This window comes from Clytia hemisphaerica, unplaced genomic scaffold (genome assembly GCF_902728285.1).
Source record: "Clytia hemisphaerica strain Z4C2 unplaced genomic scaffold, Clytia hemisphaerica genome assembly, whole genome shotgun sequence".
NCBI classification, from domain to species: domain Eukaryota; kingdom Metazoa; phylum Cnidaria; class Hydrozoa; order Leptothecata; family Clytiidae; genus Clytia; species Clytia hemisphaerica.
This window is the reverse complement of record NW_027103359.1, coordinates 1,009,006-1,029,707: the sequence shown is the minus strand read 5'-3', so window position 1 is coordinate 1,029,707 and position 20,702 is coordinate 1,009,006. Positions and strand designations below refer to the sequence as shown.

Genomic DNA, 20,702 nt, shown 5'->3' with positions numbered 1-20,702 from the left:
AGAAATATCTCAGGCAATTCTGCATTGAAAACTTTAACGGAGTTCGCCCAGATGAATGGGTAATATCCGGAATCGTTCCAGTTCCCAAAAAGGGCGATCTTACACAATGCACCAACTATCGCGGTATAAGCTTGAGCCAAATTGCATCAATGGTCTACAACCGACTCATTCTAAACAAAATTCGTCCAACAATCGACACCCTACTGAGACCAAACCATAATGGCTTCCACCCTGGTAGATCAACTTCCTCACATCTCATAGCACTGAGAAGAATAAGGCGGAAGAGTTGCAAAACCACAAGAAAGAAGCCATTATCACCTTCATTGATTTTAAAAAGGCATTTGATTCCATCGATAGGAAAAAGATGCTAAAAATCTTGGCTTCGTATGAAATTCCACCTGAGATAGTATCTGCAATCAAAGTTATGTGTGAAAACACATCAGCCCTCGTCATAACACCTGAAGGCAACACTGACATATTCAAGATAGATTCAGGAGTCCTGTAAGGCGACCCCTGGTTCCTTTCTCGACTACGCACTCCGTACATCTATTGGTTCAACCGATGGCTTAACATTGAAGAGAAAGAGAAGCCGTAGATGAACTTCTACCAGAACTCGCTTTTGCTGACGATATTGCCCTCATGGAGGACACCATAAACAAATCTGAGGCATTCCTCCACAAAGTCGAGAGCGCCACCCAGACTATCGGTATCGGTCTTTTTCTGAATGCCTGGAAGACAAAAGTAATGCGCATCAACCCATCATCAAACAACACCATTCATTCTTTGAATGGAGACGTGATAGAAAAGGCTGACGATTAGGTGGTTACACAAACACCACACGCGAAATCAACACACGTATTGCCAAAGCTTGGGGAGCCCTTAACTCACTTGCAAGGGTTTGGTGCTCGCGTATCAAGTCTTCAACAAAGACACGTCTGTTCGAATATACGGTTGAGTCAATATTGTTATACAGATGTGAATCCTGGGCCATGACAAAAGCCCTGATCAAGAAGACGTCTAGCACTTGCTGGTCACGTCTCTCAACATAACGAACCCTCGGGTTCACTGTTATTCTGAACGCCTTAAGAACCTAGAAGAAGAGGACGCCCAAACATTACACTGAAGGACGTCATCCAATCTGACAGTGGACTATATCTGGAAAACAAATTTTGTCATGTCACCGAATTGAAGAATCGGATGCACTGAGTATGTGTGTAATTAACTTGCAAAAGCAATTAATGCAAAAGATGATGGGATTAGCACTCGGACAAACAGTATATTTTCATAGAATCACTGTGATATGCTCATGGATTAATTTTAGGTATTTATCACTTTAAACGAACTTAATTGCAAAAATGACGTTATGAACTTTAAAAAGACGTTGATAATATGTTGCATCACCTTCTTTTATAAAAAGTGCTAAGTTTTAATGGGTAATTACCTTTTTGTTTCGAAGGTTTTTTCAAACTGTCCGCAAAGAATTGAACTGCTTTATATTTTTCGGAAAATTTTTCTAAATTAATGCATCAAAACTTATGGTTGTTTTTCTATGAAAAATTGGGATGGAAAATTGGTCAAAAAGCACTATTTTCAAGATTTTGAAGCAAATAAGCTTTTAGAAAACTTTTTCGAAAAATTAATTTTAGTTCGATAAAAGATACACCATCTACCGCAAAGATATTTTCAAAATGTTTTTTCTTCGTCGAAACTAAGCTCTTCAAAGTTGAAATACTCTTCTTCGCAAAAGTCTTCAATTTTCTTCTTCATCAAATTTTTTCATTGCAATTTTTTAATTTTCAAACTCGGATAGTTGGCCTAACGGAAAATGAATAACATGTCAAAGTTTTGTCCTCTATATCAGGCAGAAATTCATATTTTGTAAGTGGCAAATATTAAAAATTCACTATGGTCAGAGCCCTTAAATATTATCGTGATTTTTACGGGCAAAAAAAGAAAATTCGGGAAAAAACGGCTTGAAGTAAGCCACTTGTTAGAGAGCCTTGCCTTCATTTTTTATGGAAAACATCAGAAAAAAATAATAATGCGAATGCGATTTCACACAAAGTCAAAAAACCCCATATTTAGACATTTTTTGGCTCAAATTTGCCCAAAAATTATTTCTTCGAAAATCAGACTTTACACCATTGTGCAAAAAAATCAGAAAAAAACACCAAAACAATCGCGAGAAATGCTAATGTCCCCTAGAATCCCGGATCCCGCTGAAATTAGTGCTTATAAAGCATACTGACGAGGGAAGTGACGAGGGAAGTAGTTTTTATAGTGAACTTTCGAAAATAAAAAACAAAGACTATTTCACTGTTCTCGGTGACTTCAACGGTCTTGTTGAATGTGACTAAATAGGTGGTCCGACGTATTTTGCAAATACGATGTTGGACGGATTTTCATTAACGACAAGCATCTGTTTTGAACGGTTTGAAACTCTTGATCGAACAACTCGGTAAGCTGCTCCTTGTAATCCGTGTTGGCGGTATACACTCCGGGTCGGCGGGGAATAAATTTGGAATAGCCGTATTTGATTTGGGTCTCTAGCATATAGTTGGACGGATACAAAAAATAGTATATTACTTACAATGACTCTAATTTAGTCAGGCCAAAGAAAGGTTTGTAATTGGTGAATGCGAACTTGTTGCTTGAAAGTAACCTGAAACGAGTATGATATAAAAAGCTATTAATTTCTTTAATGGGGCGTAGTAGTGTTGTGGTTATCAGTTGTGAAAATATCACCCTAGCTTTGTGGTGATGTTGCTATACTTGTCAGGTTCGACCATGTGAGGATACACTGTCTTACCAAGTTGTTGGAGTAATAGAAGCAGCTCAATGTGTCGCGAGCACGAGTTGGTAAGAAAATATTATTGATTGTAAGTATGATTGACTTTTTTGAGCTTTTTCTTTTTTTAAGAGTCTACAGTAGACTCCCCGTTATTCCAGAGGGGGGGGTAAGAATTTACTTCAAATAACCGGGAGCTCGAATAACTGAAAAATTCGTTCTCTGAATCGAAGGTGAATCACTTGATCAGTCTCTCTTAACAAATTTGTTGAATGAAAAGACATGTTAACGAATACCACGAAATCAAGAATAAATGGGAAAAATCAAAGAAATAAAAGCAGGTACACGTTTTTTTTTATAAGAACGTCAAAAATTTTCGAAGCCTTCGGATGTTCTTAGTTTTTTGGATTTGAAGCCTAAAAATGTTCTTAAATGTTCTTATTTTTCAGCATTTCTTAAGAAAATACATGTTTTTAAGTCTCCAAAGCCTTAGAATGTTCTAAGAATGTTCTCAAATTTTTGGGCCTCGAAGCCTTATGTTCTTATATAGTTTGTTCTTATAAAAAAAAAACGTGTACACGCTTTTTTTTATAAGAATAGTGTACTTTGGATGAGGGTCAAGTATTCTTAAGAATGTGCCAAAATTGAGGGTGAAATCATAGAGGTATAAAGAAAGACAGGAGATGAATTTGTCGGTAATTGGTCGTTAAAGTCTTTTGATTTCTTTTATGTAATAAATCAAAGAAATTCTAGGCTCGCCCGAAGAAATACGACTTTTTAGTAGAACTCAAGTTTGCTCTGAACATTCTTACTATCAGCATCGAAGATTTCTAGCCTTCTAATATACGAGAATAAAATAAAATTTAGTTCCACGAAATAAGTTTGCGTTCAATTTTGTCATCCATTAAATTTTGTTTTGAAAAGATATTTTCTCCAGCCAGAAAATAAAAAGTAATGAAAGTAAACGAGATCTTGGAGCATCAGTGTAATGAATGTAACATTGGTTTTCTTGATAATAGTGGCATCGATCCCGGTAAGCACCTTAATGGCAGTAAACTGCATCTCAATGTTAATGGGACCGATGAACTTCAAAACAATTTGAAAAGTATTATAAACTGTTGACTTGTTTCGCATGAACTTGACGATGAAATTGACGACCTCGATGGTACTGAAATTCTAAAAAATCCTTTAAAAAACCTGAGCAAAAAAGATGGCATTTTATTTGCATATCTCAATATAAACTCTATTAGAAACAAGCTTAAAGACGTAAAGGGAATCATCCTACCCCATGTGGATATCCTCTGTATAGCAGAAACTAAGATAGACTCTTCGTTTCCGGAATCCAAGCTTTTGATTAAAGGGTTCAAAAAGCCAATTAGACTTGATTTTTCTAAAACCAGCGGAGGTTTGCTACTTTACGTAAAAAACCATCTCCCACTTCGCCAGCTTAAAGATAATCTTCTATCACCTGGAATTGAGTGTCTTACACTGGAGTTGAATTTGAGAAAAACTAAATGGCTCCTACTTTCTATTTATCGTAATCCAAGTTTACAAAAGCTAAAACCGTTTCTTGAAGAATTAACAAAGGTTCTTGACCACTATAGTGACACGTATGAAAATGTATTGATTTTTGGAGATTTTAATGAGGAAATATCTGAGAAGAATATGTCAGAGTTCCTTGATGCATTTTCACTGAAAAGTCTAATTAAGAAGCCAACATGCTTTAAGTCAGAAAAGGGTAGATGCATTGATTTGATTCTTACAAATCGGGCACCTTGCTTTAAAAACAGTGGGTCATTTGAAACTGGAATCAGTGACTACCATCATCTGATTTATAGCATGTTCAAAGCTAGCTTTAAAAAATCTCCTCCAAAGATAATTGAATATAGATCCTTTAAAAATTTTGATGAAAAGGGTTTCCGGTCCAACCTCTGTCGTAATCTTGATTGTGACTTCTCAGACTTTGAAACTTTTAGCACAACTTTTGAAAATATTCTTGATGCTCATGCACCAATGAAAAAGCGAACCGTACGGGGAAATCAAAAACCTCATATGTCTAAAACCCTACGTAAAGCAATCATGGTTCGCGCATACTACAAAAACAAAGCAAAAAGACCGGAAACCCCCTCTATAAAAACCTTGTATCGCAAACAAAAAAACTATATTGTAAATTTGAATGGGAAAGCAAAGAGAAAATACTTTCGTGATTTAGGGACATCAGAAAATTTCTGGAAATCTGCAAAACCATATTTCTCGAAGAAAGTCCAACATCACGAAAAAATCTTCTTGCTTGACGATTCAAATAAATCAAAACTTGTTGATGATGAAGCCTCCATAGCAAAAATTTTTAACGACTATTTTGTAAATATTGCTTCCCATCTCGGCCTAAAAACTTCAGAATGCAGTCTTCCAGAAGATTCTGAAACCGATCCGCTTGAAAACCATCCTAGTATACTTCGCATCATCGAATCTCTATCTGCAAGCAAGTCTTTCTCTTTTAGCGAAGTAACTCCTGAAGATATCCATTGTATTATGCTCAAACTTAATCAAGATAAATCTGTCAGCGGTCCTTTTTCAATTAGAATAATCAAAGTGGTCTCTGATATACTGTCAGGGCCATTATCAAGACTCGTAAACCTTGCCTTCAGTACTTCTAAATTTCCCCAAAGTCTAAAAAGGGCAAGGGTTACGCCTGTTTTTAAGAAGGAAGATAAATTTCTGAAGAAAAACTATCGGCCAATTAGTATATTACCAGCTTTTTCAAAAATATTTGAAAGAATTATGCACGACCAACTTTCATCCTACTTTGATGGCATTTTTGATTCGAAACTCTGTGGGTTTAGAGCTAAGCACAGCACTCAACATGCTCTAATTCAAATGATTGGTCAATGGCATCAAAGTCTTGATGAGTCCGGGAAGGTGGGAGCAGTACTGATGGACTTATCAAAGGCTTTTGACTGCATTGACCACAAACTTCTTATCGCAAAGCTTAAAGCCTACGGAATTGAAACAAAAAGTCTCGATCTTCTAAAATGTTATCTAAGTAATCGCTATCAGAGAACAAAGATCGGCTCTGAATATAGCGATTGGTTAGAAATCACTCTAGGTGTTCCGCAGGGGTCAATTCTTGGTCCCCTTTTATTTAATATATTCATAAACGATTTATTTCTTTTTATTGTTAAAGCCAGCATCTGCAATTTTGCGGACGATAACACCTCACACTCTTGTGCGGAAACTCTTGAAGGGGTCATCTCAAATCTTGAGTTTGACCTAGAAATAATCTTAGCCTGGTTTTCAAATAACTACCTCGAAGCTAACCCCGGAAAATTCCAAATGTTGGTTCTAGGAAATAGGAATCTTCCTGTAGAAATCAGCGTTGGAAATGTTAGGATAAAATCAACGGATTCTGTTCAGCTACTAGGCATAACTATTGATAACAATCTTTCTTTTGCAACCCATGTCAATTCACTTTGCTCTAAAGCAAGATCCAGAATCTGGAGTTTGAACAGAATTCGTTTTTATCTTAATTTTGACCAGCGAAAGTTAATATTTAATGCTTATATTATGTCAATATTTAACTATGCACCGATAATCTGGATGTTCTGTAATAAAACCACATATGAAGAAATCGCTAAAGTTCATAAGCGGGCCGTAAGAGCTCTACTCTGTGATTTCAGAAACGATTATGAAGTTTTATTGCAGAACGCCAAATATAAGACGGTTCATGAAACTCAGCTTTGCTTCTTACTTTGTGAGGTCTACAAATCTGAGAACAAATTAAATCCGAAGTTCATGCAAGAAATCTACGTAACGAAGAAAATAAAATTCAACTTCCGAAACAAAGTTTTAATGTCTATACCTAAGGCTAATTCAAAACGTTATGGAACTCAATCTTTCTTATTTCGAGGAAGCCTGCTTTGGAATCAGATTGAAAAAAATCAAGCTTGAATCCTCTATCGAAACTTTTAAATCCTCAGAAAGAAATAAGCCTCACAAATATTTGTCTTTGTAAAATATGTATATAAAAAAAAAATTTTTTATATTATATTCTTCATTATATAATTAGTTTATTCTCTACGGTTGGTATTAATTAGTATTTTATTATTACTATGGCAGACCAACAATAAATAAATTGGAAAATAAAAAAAATAGATAAGTTTTATGTTCTTTGAATATGTTGTTAGGGGTTTTTGGACCAGTATAGTTTGATTTCCTAAAGATCACAAACAAGCGAGGTGTTGAACTTTGCAAAGGCAAAGGAATTCATTCGAAGGATACCTCAATAAATTATAAGGACAATTATACAACTTTATTTCCAGCCATATTTCATCTTTAACAAACTCTAGTCCTTTATCATAATTTGCACTGATGTTCTCATCGTTATAATAAAAATGAATTCGCCTATCTACAAATGTTGTGGGTTTTTATACACTCTCATAATTTCCCTAACTAATACGCAAATAGTAATTAGTAATAAAATGACGTAGCAATATGTTCTATAAATTCTCTAGGTAATATAGTCGTATGCTAGTAAACAAATTTCTATAAAATGAAATTCTCAAAGGGAACGCGATAATACTCCCATCCTCGAGAGTTTAACTCTCAAAAAAGTTCAAGTTTTGATAATTTTACGACCGGTCTCGTAAATGTTCCATTATTTGTTCCAACAATAACCTTTCGAACTCGACCATCACGACTTGCATAAACATCCAGGACTCTACCAAGAGGCCACATACCACGCTCGTTTCGTTTGTCAAGCACAAGTACCATTTCATCTACTTTCACTGTCGTTCAACCATTTCGATCGTTTCGTTAGGGAAGGTAGATACTTCTTCTGCCATCTATTCCAAAATTGTGTAGACAATTCTTGTGTTTGCCTCCAACGTTTACGAAGACTGGTTTTCAAATTTTCAGTAGCCACAGGGACGGAGGTGTCCGCACGACCAACAAGAAAATGATTCGGAGTGAGTGCTTCTAGATCATGGATGTCATCACTGTTAGTTATCAATGGTCTTCCATTTATTTGTGCCTTTACTTGGGTAAACGCTGTCATCAAAGTAAAATCATTGATAGATTGTTCCGAGAAGATAATTTGTAGTGTGGTCTTTACGCTTCTGATCATCCTTTCCCAAACTCCCCCCATATGAGGAGGTGGATTAAACTTCCATTCGAACTTCTTCTTGGTGCCGTAGTCGATTACTTTATCTCGGTCAATGTTCATCCATTCTTCACCTAGTACTCTATCAGCTCCTTTGAAGTTTGTGCCACAATCTGACCGTGCAATCTTTGGGCAACCTCTGCGATCGACGAATCTTTCAAAGACATTGAGGAAATCATCGGCTTCGAGTGACGGTGCTACTTCGAGGTGGACAACTCTTGTAGTCAAACATGTGAAAATGCACCCCCCATCTTTTTGCTCTACTTCTCAAGATTTTGACAGCGATAGGGCCAAAATAATCTACCCCAGTGTTTGAAAAGAGTGTCGTTTTCTCTAATCTATCAGCTGGTAAATCACTCATCTTGGTGGAATATGGTTTTGCTTTAACATTTTGACATTTGACACACCTTTTGATTACGTTCCATATCATTTTCCGACCTTTGCAAATCCAGTAGTTTTGTCTCATAATTGATAACAGCTGTTCTTTACCAACATGATAGTGAGTGTTATGCAAGTGTTGCAAAAGTAATCTAACGACATGGTGATTATTTGGTAGAATTGCTTGATATTTAGAAGCGAAAGGTAATTTCCCAAACTTTAATCTTCCACCAACTCTCCATTCTCCCTTTTTATCCAAAAATGGGTCTAAATTTCTGAGATTAGAATTACTTGAAATCCTTTGATTTGATTTCAATTTTTTGATCTCGTCATGAAACACTTCGGACTGAATAGTTTTGATTAATTCAGTCTCCCCTATCAGTTTTTCTTCGAGTGTGAGTTTATCGAAGTCGGGATTATTCGATAGACATTGAATTTTATGGAGGTACAGCTTTATGAAAATACATATCCAACTTAATGTATTTGTTAATCTGCCCCAACTGGAAAATCTTTCAAAGTCGATCAGTTTGCTTGGTGAGGTTATGACATGAACCCTGACCTTTTCCTTCTTGACTTCTTCGTGTGTTTCGGGAAGAAAGTCGATTGGTTTATCTGAAGTTTTGATAGTCTCATCATATAAGAAATCTGGTCCTTGCAACCACTTCCCTGCTATCATCTCCTTGATAGACAAACCCCTTGTTGCCAGATCTGCGGGGTTTGAACCACCATCTATATGATGCCACTGCTGAGGACTTGTACTTTCACGAATTTCAGTTACACGATTCGCTACAAAGGCTTTGAATCGGCGAACTTCATTATTGATGTATTAAAGGTTTAACATCGAATCAGTCCAGAAGTAGCAGGCCTTGAATTCAGTTTCCATACCGTAAAGCATTGCTTCTGCTAGATTGGCTGCAAGCACTGCGGCCTCTAACTTCAGCCTTGGTAAGGATATTTGCTTCACAGGTGCTACACGAGATTTTGACATGACAAGCTGACAAGTGATTTGATTAGGTTGTTTAATACGAATATAGCTGACAGCGTCATATGCTAATTCGGATGCGTCACAAAATGTGTGTAATTCAGCTTCAAATTCCTTGCTTGTCCCAATGAATCTTGGTATTTGAATATTTGGTAGGAGATCCAATTCTGATTTCCAATTCTTCCATTCCTTTTCAGTACATTCGTCAACTGGTTGATCCCATTCAAATTTCTTTCTCCAAAGATTTTGGATCATCAGTTTTGCCCTGAGAATAAATGGTGCCAGGAACCCAAGGGGATCGAAGATTGTTGCTGTTATTCTTAAAATACTTCGATTGGTGATAACTGGGCAGTCGTGTTTGTTTGAAAAGAAAGTGAAGTAATCGACTTTTAAGTCCCATTTTACTCCTAGGGCTCTTGCAAAGAGCGAATTCCTTGATATCCTCAGTAGTTATTTAATCAAACCACACATAACCCTTCCTACAAGAATCACTGATAAATCTAGAACATTGATAGACAATATTTTCATTTCTCCAACACCTTACTGCACTAGTAGTGGCAATTTCATTACTGGAATAGCTGATCACCTTTTACAATTTTGTATTTTTAATAATTCTCAATTTGATAACCTATCTGATAAAACAAAAGGCTATTACAAAGATTGGAAAAATTTTAACCAACAAAATTTCAGTAATACTTTCAATGATTTCAACTGGGAAGAAATTTTAAAAATTGATCAAAATGACCCAAATATTTCATTGATAACTTTTACAGCAAACTTACAGAATTGATTAATGAGAATGTACCCATTAAAAAAATTTCCAAAAAGCAAAAAAAGAAAAAAATTAAAGCCATGGGTCACAAATGGTATATCTACCTCATGTCAGTCAGAGATAAACTTTTAAAAAAATCCATCAATGCTAAAGATCCAATCAATGAAGCTAACCTACGTCAAAAATACAAATTTTATAGAAACTTAATCATCAATTTACTGAAAGCCAGCAAAAAGAATTATTTCAAAAATTATTTCTACCTAAATTCTACAAACCCTAAAAAAACCTGGGAAGCTATAAATGAAATCATATACAAAAAGAAGAAGGAACAGTCTAATATTGTCTTAAAAAACTCTTCTAAAAAAAACGAAATCATTTCTGAGCCTACTGAAGTTTCTAATGAGTTTAATAAATTTTTCACTACCATAGCAACTAAAATTCAAGCTGAGATACCAAACATTGGAGATTTTAAAGAATACATAAAAAGACCAACATCAGGCAACTCATTTTCTTTACCCCAGTTAACAAGGATGAATTATTAAACATTTTCAAATCCCTAAATCACAGTAAAGCTCAGGTGATTTAGTATTCCTGGTAAAATTTTTGACACAGTTCCAGACTCCCTTGCAACTATTTTAGAAAAAATCCTAAATCTCACTTTTCAAACTGGAATTTTTCCAAACTCCCTTAAAACTATTAAAGTAATCCCAGTTTTCAAAAATAAGGGATCTAATCAGGATGTTGATAACTACCGTCCAATTTCACTATTATCAAACATTGATAAAATATTTGAAAAACTTGTTTTCTCAAGATTAATGTCTTTCCTAGATTTCCATGGTATTCTCTCAGAAAGACAATTTGGCTTTAGAAAAAATCATTCTACAAATCTTGCTCTAATCTCTCTTACTGAAGAGATTCGTAGGTCACTAGATGATAGCAAGTTCTCCTGTGGTGTTTTCATTGATCTGAAAAAAGCTTTGACACAGTTGACCACAAAATCCTACTCAAGAAATTAGAACTCTATGGTATCAGAGGTATTCCCAATAATTGGTTTCAATCATATCTTTCTAATAGAATTCAATATGTTTCATATTCAGGTGCAAATTCAAACGCACGTAAAATCTCAACAGGTGTTCCTCAAGGTTCTGTTCTAGGCCCTCTTTTATTTTTAATTTACATTAATGATCTATGTAATGCAATTGAACATTCCCTAACCTCCCTTTTTGCAGATGACACGAGTCTAATCTACTCAGATAAATCTCTTATTAACATTGAAGAAAGTATCAATGCAGATCTCCAAAATCTTTATATATGGCTTTGTGCAAACAAAATCTCTTTGAATGTAGCTAAAACTAAAATTTTACTTTTCAGGAATGTACACAAACAAATCAAACATAATCTTCAGCTTTCGATTAATAATATTCCCCTAAACTTAAGCGAATCAGTCAAATACCTTGGTGTAACTCTTGATCACTTTTTAAATTGGAGAATAAACACAAACAATCTATGCTCTAAATTAAGTAGTGCCAATGGAATAATTTCTAAACTCAGACATTTTGTTCCTCTATCTACACTACTTCAGATTTATTATGCTCTATTTTTTTCGCATCTTAATTATGCTTGCCAAATCTGGGGTCAAAAACATAACTATAATGTGGAAAGAGTCTTTAAACTTCAAAAACGATGCTTACGAATCATGACTTTTTCTGATTTCAATGCTCACTCTAGTAAAATCTTTTATGAACTTAATCTTCTTAAAATTTCTGATCACATTAATCTACTAAATATAACTCTTGCTCACAGGATCTTATGTGGCTTTTCTCCAATTAGACTCAAGAATCTCTTCTCTCTAAACTTTTATCAACATAAACAAAGAACCAGAGGGAAATCAGTGCGTCTTCTTTTCAGGCCCTCTTTCAGAACTTTTATGTATATGGTACAGAATCTATCACCTATAGTACCATTGTCCAGTGGAATGATTTACAACAGAATTTTCCTGCTTATCCCTTGGCTGACTTAACTGGTTGTGAACTTAGGATAAACTTACACAATTATCTTGTATCTGATTACTAATTGCTTTGATTGAACAGTGACAGTAAAGCTATAAAACTTTTATTATTATTATTATTATTTTTTTTTTTTTTCTTTGAATTACTTTCAAAATTCACCTTTCAAAATCATGTTTCCATTTTGATATACCTAAATACTTATTTAATTTATTCATAATGATCTCATTATTGATATATTACATACATATTTTTTCTTTTTCTTTTTTCTTTTTTGTCTATTTCATTTGTGTATCTTTTTCTATTTTTTGATATTTTTAAGTTTAGTTTTCTACTTTTTGTTCTCCTCCTTCATTTTTATTTGTCTGTTTTAAGACTTTTACGTGTTCAGTAGTTTAAGAAATTCTTCCTAATTATACTAGTATTCCTTGGAATTACAAAAAGGTGGCCCATCTCGAATAGCTTGCTAATATGAGGTCTCCATTCTAGCATTGTTTAGTTTTATTATATAATTTAACATAAAACTTTGTATCATATTTACTACTACAATCATGAAAAATAAAATACTACTACTACTACTACTACTACTACTTGCAATTTCCCTATCATCAATGATGTTTTTGATGTTTTTAGCTCGTTTTTCGATGGGTATTGAATCAACAATCTTCTGTGAATTGCTGTTGAACTTATGAAGATTGAATCCCCCTGATTGGGTAATTGACGCCAATTCTTGAACGAGTTCAACGCCTTTTTCTTCATCATCAACCGATTTTATGAGATCGTCCATGTAGAAGTCTCTTTTGACTGTTTGAATAGCTTCTTCCGAATAGTCTTCTTTGACATTTTCGGCACATTGTTTAAGCGCAAAGTTTGCACAAGTTGGCGAATCTTTTGCTCCAAAAATATGTACCAACATCTGGTAGTGTGAAGGTTCTTTGTCTGATCGGCAATCCTTCCATAAAAATTGAACTGCTTCTCTATCATCTTCGTTAAGTCTTACTTGGTTGAACATTCCTTCGATATCACATGTGATTGCAATTGGATGTTCTCTGAAGCGTAAAAGTATGCCAACTAATTTGTTGAGGAGATCAGGTCCGGCAAGGATATTTGAGTTCAAGCAAATCTGATGTGATTTTACAGCTGCATCAAACACAACTTGTACTTTTCCTGGTTTGTTTTCATTGATAACACCATGATGCGGCAGATACCAAGTTTTGGAGGTTTTCTTTTCTGTCTCTTCTTTAGTCAGTTTACGTGCATGACCTAATCTAATGTATTTGTCGATGCACGTCTTGTACATATCGAAATAGGAATCATCCCTTTTAAACCTTTTCGTCAAGTAATCAAATCGTCTTTAGGTGGTTTTCAAGATGTCTGGTAGAAACATGTCTTCTTTCCAAATCATAGGAACTTCGTAATGACTGTCTTTGATTTTTGACTCTGATTTAAGGTAATTCAAAACCTTTGTGTCTTGTATGGACAGTGTATTTGACTTTCCTTTATATCCAGCACTTGTACCAAAGCTTTCGATTTCCCAAAACCTTTGTACACTTCTGTTTAAATCATTAATCTCGTGAATTGATAAATGATTGCAATAAATTTGTTCAGCTTTTGATGTGTTATAGGATCCAACGATGGCCCAACCAAAAGGAGTTTTGGTACTTAAAGGCACTCCTGGACCATTATCTCTAGACTCAGTGGTAACCAATGCCCGGGGTGCATCAGCTCCAATCAACACACAAATCTTGCTTTTGTCGACATCTGAAATATCCAGAGCTTTGATTTGATCCCATCTGTCTCTATCGGATTGGCTGTCTGGTAGCTTTTGGCTTGGTACATGGAAGTATTCTTTTTCGACTGAGAAGACATTTCGTATCTTTGTTGAGAATGTATTGTCCATTGATGTCTACAATTTTAGATTGGATTGGATGACCAAAGCCTTTAAATGTTCCAAGATTAATCTGCTTTAGATCACCTTGAAGTTTTAACATTTGACAAAAATCCTTTCGCAATATGGTACATTGACTCCCACCATCAAGTAATGCATAGTTTTTTATTTGACGTCAATTAGATAAGACGCTTTTGCAACGCTCTTCGGAAAAATGGCTGAAAACAAACAAAAACATCATCCAAAATTCATGAAGATAACATCAAAATGGATAAAGATCAGCCTTTCGAAGCAGCCTCACCACCTCAAGCTTGCACGCCGTCAAGATGTACCAATGATGAAGACCTGGATCGCTTGGAATGCAAAAAATGTAAAAGATCAGTTCATTATGAGTGCACAAAGCTACCTTTGTATCAACTACAAATATTCGTGACATCCTATAACGATCATTACTTATGTATAAACTGTGTCCGAATAACGAAGAACCTAAGAAATAAAGTGGGAAAAAACACTCAACATATGATACAAAATGAACTTAAAAAGAAAGACGACGTCATACAAAAACTGAACAACGAGGTCAACACCAACACCAAAACCCGTGATTCCATCAAAAATGATCTCAAAATTTTTCTGGCAGGAAAGCTACAAGAAATGGAAGAAAAGACAAGAACCATGATAAAGGAAGAAATCAAGCACACAACAGAAATAATGACGGAGACATCAAAGAAAACATACGCCGAAATTACTAAGAAGCACAAAGAAGACTTGAGATCTGCCGAACAACAAAAACGGAAGGAAGAAAGTGAAAAGAAAGACATAGAAAACTGAATATCATCGTTCACGGGTTTCTCGAATATTCAGGCCCAGATAAGGAAAAAGAAGAAAATGGGGAAAAATATGACATATTTCGGTTCCGAGAACTCCTGGAGGACATCAATGTTCCAGAAATAAATGTTACTCACCACAGATTAGGAAACAGAAAAACAGAAAACGGCCGTCCTCTAAAGTCACCCTACAAAGTCAGCATGAAAAAGATCTTATCATGAAGAATTTACACATGTGAAAGAAACTTGTTTCTTTCAGGTAAGTATCACGGAAGATTTCACAATTAACGAACGGAAAAAGATAAAGGAGATGCACGAACAAGCAAAGAAACTTAACAAAGACAATAAGAATAAAGACTTCAACTGGCGTGTTAGAGGGAGCCCAAGAACAAAACTACGAATCGTTAAAAAATTACAAAATCAAACAAATATATCTTCAAATTATAATGAACAAAAATACACTACAGAAGAAATCGTCAGCGATTGGGCATCAACAGATGATGTAGACTATTCGTCTACAGATGATGATGAATGAATCATTTTGTAAATAGGCAGTCGAACACTATTAGCTTTAAAGCTAGTACATATTTGTACACTTTTTTCGACTTTAAAGAATATACACATTAACACATTAACACATATGTCTTTATCCTATTTCCTGACGAGCTTGTCAATTTTATAGGAACTACTTGTAAGAAGACTCGACTTCTGTTCATTGTGGTGTGGACTGTACTAGTCAAGTTCGTGCCTTGTGGTTGTTGTTCAGAGACTTCGTTTCGGTCTGGGCTTGGATTTGGAGAAGGGTTGGTGTTCGGTCTTTGATTTGATCTTTTGGAAAAGAAGTTATGCAGGGAAGTGTGATGCTTTTGCTTGTACCCGTCAATGAGACAAGTATATTTTGATGAGCAATCCCTTTGTTGATGTTTTGAGCTCAAACAATTGAAACAGCACTTCTTTAATTTGATTAGTTTGAAACGCTCTTTGGCATCAAGTTTCAAATATTCAGGACATTTGTAGGTTAGATGCTGCCTTTGTCCACATGATTGACACAATTTCTTGGAAGTAGTTGTCTTTTCAGAATATCTACCCTTGTCGGTTTCCTTAAAGTCCTCTTCAATGACAGGTCCTTGTAGGTGTAGACTACTTGATGATGTATTTGAGCGTTTTGGCTGTTTTTCCTCTGTTGGGAGATTTGGGTCTCTGGCAGCCATCACTCTGTTTGTAACCAAATTTCAAGGTGCTGAAGAGATGGTTCTTCTCGTCTTCGCAATACCAGACAATATTCACCCCATTTTCGTAGTAAATAGGGTGGCAAGCGAGTGCTTGTCTCAAGACATCACTACTCTACATATCAGCGTAGTACTTCATCTTTTTGAGAGTGTTCATACAATGTGATAAGGTGTAGTAATAGTCGTTGAGGCCTTTAATGTCATCATTTTCCAGCTGCTTTCCAGCGACTAGTTTTCCAATTGTTGCTTGAGCAACTAATGATCGGTTTCCAAACATGTATTTTAACCTCTGGAGTGACTGGACATAGCCTTCATAATTGCTATCAAATCCACTAACTGCCTTCAATGGTTCACCATGGAGGTTTTGAATCAAATGAGCATGTTTCTGGAAAGGATCCAAGAATGGTTGTTTGTGTATCATGTCGTAGAATTTGCTGATAAAATCAACCCATAGTTCTGGAGTTCCATCAAAATTTGGTATTGTCAACCTTGGTAATCTTTGTTGGATTAACATTTGCATCGTTATGTTGAATGTTTTTGTATTTTCAAGGATTTCCTCTTCATTAAGAGGATCTAGGTGGTCTATCCAGCTGTCGATAGAATCTTCTTTGTGTTTATGTGTTTTGCTGTGATGCATTTGAAGTAGTTTAAAGTCCTGTCCTGAGGCCCTGACACTAGGCATTTCTTTATGGTGTTCAGTTTGATGTTGCTGATCGTGTCCTTCTTCCTGCCTTACTGATGTACCTTTCCTTTTCAGAATGACGGTATAGGTACTTTAAAATCTTGAGAAATTCGGTTTAGATTTGACGCTTTCAGCATAATCGTAAGTTTGCTTTGGTTGGTTATGTACAGTACTTGCTATTTCTTCTTCAAATAGAGAATTGTCCTCTGGCAAGTTGGTGATCATCTTTACCACCTCCTTGTTTGATGCAGGGTTGGTTTTGTGCGATTTAGAGTCAATTTGAGGAGATTCTACTTCAATTTCTTGGTAGGTTTTTGCTGTAGGAACTAACTGTGAATGTAGTTGTTTTAAGTGTGTCCAGTTTTTCTCCAGATTTTTGCTTGCGTCATCCTTTTCGCTGAGGCATGTTGGAAGATAACGACCAACATCAGATTCTCTAGGATGAATTAGGTCTCCCAAACTTTTGTCGAGTCTTTTCATCCCTTTTAACTTCATTCCATCTGAATTGATTTTGACATTTTCGTTTGGATTCAGATTAAGTTTGGAGAAAGCATTTGTCATTTCAGGATTGATGAGACTTTCCTCAACAGATGAAAGGTCATCTGGTATTTGTTTATTTTCTTCATATGTTTTACTTGAATTAGCAACGCTGAAACTCCTTTGGCGCCAATTCTCTACAGCAAGAAGAACATCACTTTGATTTTCTGGTTCTAGGGAATCTGGATCGTCAATTCTTTCAAGAAAATATATCTCAGTGTCAGATATACATGTATCTACGGCTAAAGATAAGTCATTGATCCCCGGGGGGGGGGTACTAGGTTTGCGAGGTGACGGGTATGTCCGAGCCGAAAATCGAAAATCGACCCTTTGAGAGACAAAATTTGGGTTATCTTGGGACCCTTTGAGAGACTTTTTCCTAAATTTCGGTCCATTTTTTCCAAATTTTGGTTTGATTTTCACCAAATTTTGCTCAAAACTTTTGGAAATCGTGACCCTTTGAGAGAGAAATTTTTGATTTTCGTGATTTTGGGACCCTTTCAGAGACTAACTTTTGAATTTGTACCCCTTTGAGAGACTTTTGAGGAATGAGAAAAGGTACCCTTATGGCTCGCACATACCCGGCACCCATTTTGCCTAAGTAACCCCCCCCCCCGGCATTGATCCATTCATCGTCAAAATCAGGATCATCGTTTTCGAGTAGAAGCATGAGTTCTTCGTTCTTCATGGCGTTGAATAGCTTCTTTCTGGTTAGTTTTTAAAGCTTCAACCGGGTACTTGATTTTGGTTCTGCTTCCCCTCTCTGAGATGAGCTCTTTGATTTTGTTAATCTTACGCGTGATAGCAGATTTCCTTCCAGCTCGTCGTCTTTTAGCATGATTGAGGGTTGGTTTTGGTATGTCAGATGATGTTACCATTTTAATCATTCGTGTTGTTTCTAGCCAGCAGGGGGTAGCTCACAGGTTTGAATAACGAATATACCGATAGACGAACAGGTTGGTTGATCAGCAAGTAGTTGGTTGATCAGGAAAAAGTTGGTTGATCAGCAAGTAGTTGGTTGATCAGCAGGTTGGTTGGACATCAGATGGTTGACCAGCAAGTAGTTGGTTGACCAGCAAGTAGTTGGTTGATGAGTAAGTAGTTGGTTGACCAGCAAGTAGTTGGTTGATAAGCAAGTAGTTGGTTGATCAGCAAGTAGTTGGTCGATCAGCAAGTAGTTGGTTGATCATCAGGTAGTTGGTTGATCAGCAAGTAGTTGCTTCATCAGCTAAGTAATTGGCTGATCAGCTCAAAGAGATAGAAAATAGAGGAGGTTGCACGCAACTGCTTTAAAGCCGAGCGACTCTTGTTTTCTATTCAATTTCCTTTGTTTTGCAACAAAGAAAAATCGCCTTTGACGCGAGCTGAGTTATGCCACCAATCGAGAAGGAAGCAAACATGGCGGGTCGAAGCGGTGATTTTTCTGCTGTTATTTTTGTTATGTCTATTCGAGTTATGACTAAAACAACGTCTACAGCAAGTACTACATTGTTTAAAACATCTCAAATGCTTTTGGATATATTTATTTCAACCAATCAAATGATTTGTTTACGTTTTGACTAAGGAGACAGTGAAATTATCATCGAAGAAAGATAGCCTGTCTTGTTGAGTAGCTAACAGCACCTACTGATGGAAATAGCTCGAAATCGAAAAGATGGACAATTTTTTTCAAATAGGGAACAATTTTCCTTGGTAGAGGATGCCTTGAGGTATGTATATCTGAAGTTTCTAGTGTGGTCTGGCTCTTTTCACTGTGGTCTGGCTCTTTGAGTTCAGCCCATTTTTCAATTTCATGTACTCAACCATCGACTAGGTAGTTCTTGCAGTTCTTGTTGTCTTTCACTTTGTTTACGTGATCAGCTAAAAGTTGGCGGTTAATTTCAAAAATTTTGCTTCTTGATTTGTTTTTTTTATTACTGAAGGAAGAGACACGGAAGAAAAATTTGAATTTCATCGAACAAACAGAGCAGCTAGCTGCCTGTAGTAAAGTAGTGTAGATTATTATGCGGTCGGTGCGTAGAAAACTGTGGACTATGGTGCGGACTGTAGAAAACTTAAAGAGACAGCTTCTTTTAAAGAAGCTTTCAATTCAATGCTTTGGGAGTTGATATTACTAATGATGCTGCGTTGATGTTCTTCCTGAGAAAATCTGTGAAAAGTGTAGAGTTGTTTGTACGAAGTTTGAATCAGCATTGAAAGGCACCCAGAAGTACCCAAGTAGCTGGGAGACCCGACTTCTCTGTCTATGTGGTTTCAAAAAAATATCAAAATATAGACAATAGTAGCCGGGAATTATACAAGATGCAAGAATTAATCGCAGAATTTTATTGGCTAATATCTTATTGTTATGATTTGATAAACAAAAGTATGACGTCAAACAGCTCTATTGTTTCAAGAAGTGGCGCGAGCTTTTGAATTGTTTTGAAAAAATAACGGTTTTTTCTTTTGTGATTTGAAGTGATTTGAATCGAGTCAATAATTCCATACTCTGTATTTCAGTGAAGTTGTTGGGATTTTAACAGGATAGAAATATTTTTGTACAGAGTATGGTCTCCAGACTAGTACCCAAGCTGAAAGTAGGAAAAAAAGAGAAAGTTAGGCATAAATCAACACAGTGTGTTATAAAACAACAATAACATCAGATATTGATACCAGTGGTTTCGCAGATTTTGTTGATGGAGAGAAAATTTCAGAAAAGAGACCGTGGCTTTGTCTAATTATTGATGCTGAAGACTTTATATTTGTTATTGATTGGTTTTATTGAATTGGGTGAAATAAATGAGGAAATCAATAGGTTGGAAAGGCAATGTGATGAGGAGGGCCAACGAGCAAGATAATCAGCCTTGCATGTTTTAGCTTTTATTGTACGAGGTATCTACACTGGATTACTTTTGTTTTTGTTTTTTCCCTACTGCCATCTGCTTCAAGTGATGAGTTATTTCCTGTTGTCTGGGAGCTGTTGAAGTGGTGTTAGAATATTTGAGTTTGAAAGTCAGGTGTTTGGTATCTGGTGGAGCTTCTACAAACCGTTCATTTTATAAACTCAAAGAATAAGGAAGATAAAGTCCATTTCTTCAGCATTAATGTGCTTTGGATAGAAATAAGCTCTACCGTGAGATTGGGTAACTTGCATCAGGCAAACATGCATATCCCTCAAATAAAAGACCTGGCTGGTCATCAAAATACAACTACGCAGCTCCGCTCCACTCGCAGCTCTACTCTACCATTTTTGTTTTGATTTAACTTTGTTTTAATGACCAGCCAGGTCTTTCATTTAAGGTCTATGATGCAAGTTACCCAATCTCACAGTATATATTTCATTTGTGAGGACAAAACAATTTTGAAAACTCTCATGAAAATAGAAGCACCAAAAATTTTGTAAGTCAATGGTTTGTCTATTATTTCCGGAGGAAATACCTTAAATGATATTAATGATGATTTGTTTGAAATATTTATCA

The 20,702-nt window shown here is 35.9% G+C and overlaps 2 protein-coding genes across 2 annotated transcripts; both read right to left on the bottom strand.

The window, feature by feature from the left end:
• Positions 1 to 7,559: 7,559 nt before the first annotated feature.
• Positions 7,560 to 9,000, bottom strand: LOC136821655 (uncharacterized). Its single transcript, XM_067077865.1, has 3 exons — positions 8,884 to 9,000; positions 8,543 to 8,775; positions 7,560 to 8,163 (listed from the first exon to the last, which is right to left on the bottom strand). Exons 1-3 carry the CDS (start codon positions 8,998 to 9,000, stop codon positions 7,560 to 7,562), a joined length of 954 nt encoding a protein of 317 aa, XP_066933966.1.
• A 150-nt stretch (positions 9,001 to 9,150) lies between these two features.
• Positions 9,151 to 13,384, bottom strand: LOC136821645 (uncharacterized). The gene is made up of 2 exons (XM_067077857.1): positions 12,652 to 13,384; positions 9,151 to 9,650 (listed from the first exon to the last, which is right to left on the bottom strand). Exons 1-2 carry the CDS (start codon positions 13,382 to 13,384, stop codon positions 9,151 to 9,153), a joined length of 1,233 nt encoding a protein of 410 aa, XP_066933958.1.
• Positions 13,385 to 20,702: the final 7,318 nt, after the last annotated feature.

Bases quoted from the DNA above. Each gene is read 5' to 3' on its own strand.
- LOC136821655 (XM_067077865.1), bottom strand. From the start codon at position 9,000: ATGATAGCAGGGAAGTGGTTGCAAGGACCAGATTTCTTATATGATGAG. The intron at 8,776-8,883 runs GTCAGGGTTCAT...ATTTTCATAAAG, and splicing joins AAGAAGTCAAGAAGGAAAAG to CTGTACCTCCATAAAATTCA. The intron at 8,164-8,542 runs GTTTGGGAAATT...TTTGACTACAAG, and splicing joins AGAGTTGGTGGAAGATTAAA to AGTTGTCCACCTCGAAGTAG.
- LOC136821645 (XM_067077857.1), bottom strand. From the start codon at position 13,384: ATGTACAAGACGTGCATCGACAAATACATTAGATTAGGTCATGCACGT. The intron at 9,651-12,651 runs GTATTTTATTTT...ACGACTGCCCAG, and splicing joins TAGTAGTAGTAGTAGTAGTA to TTATCACCAATCGAAGTATT.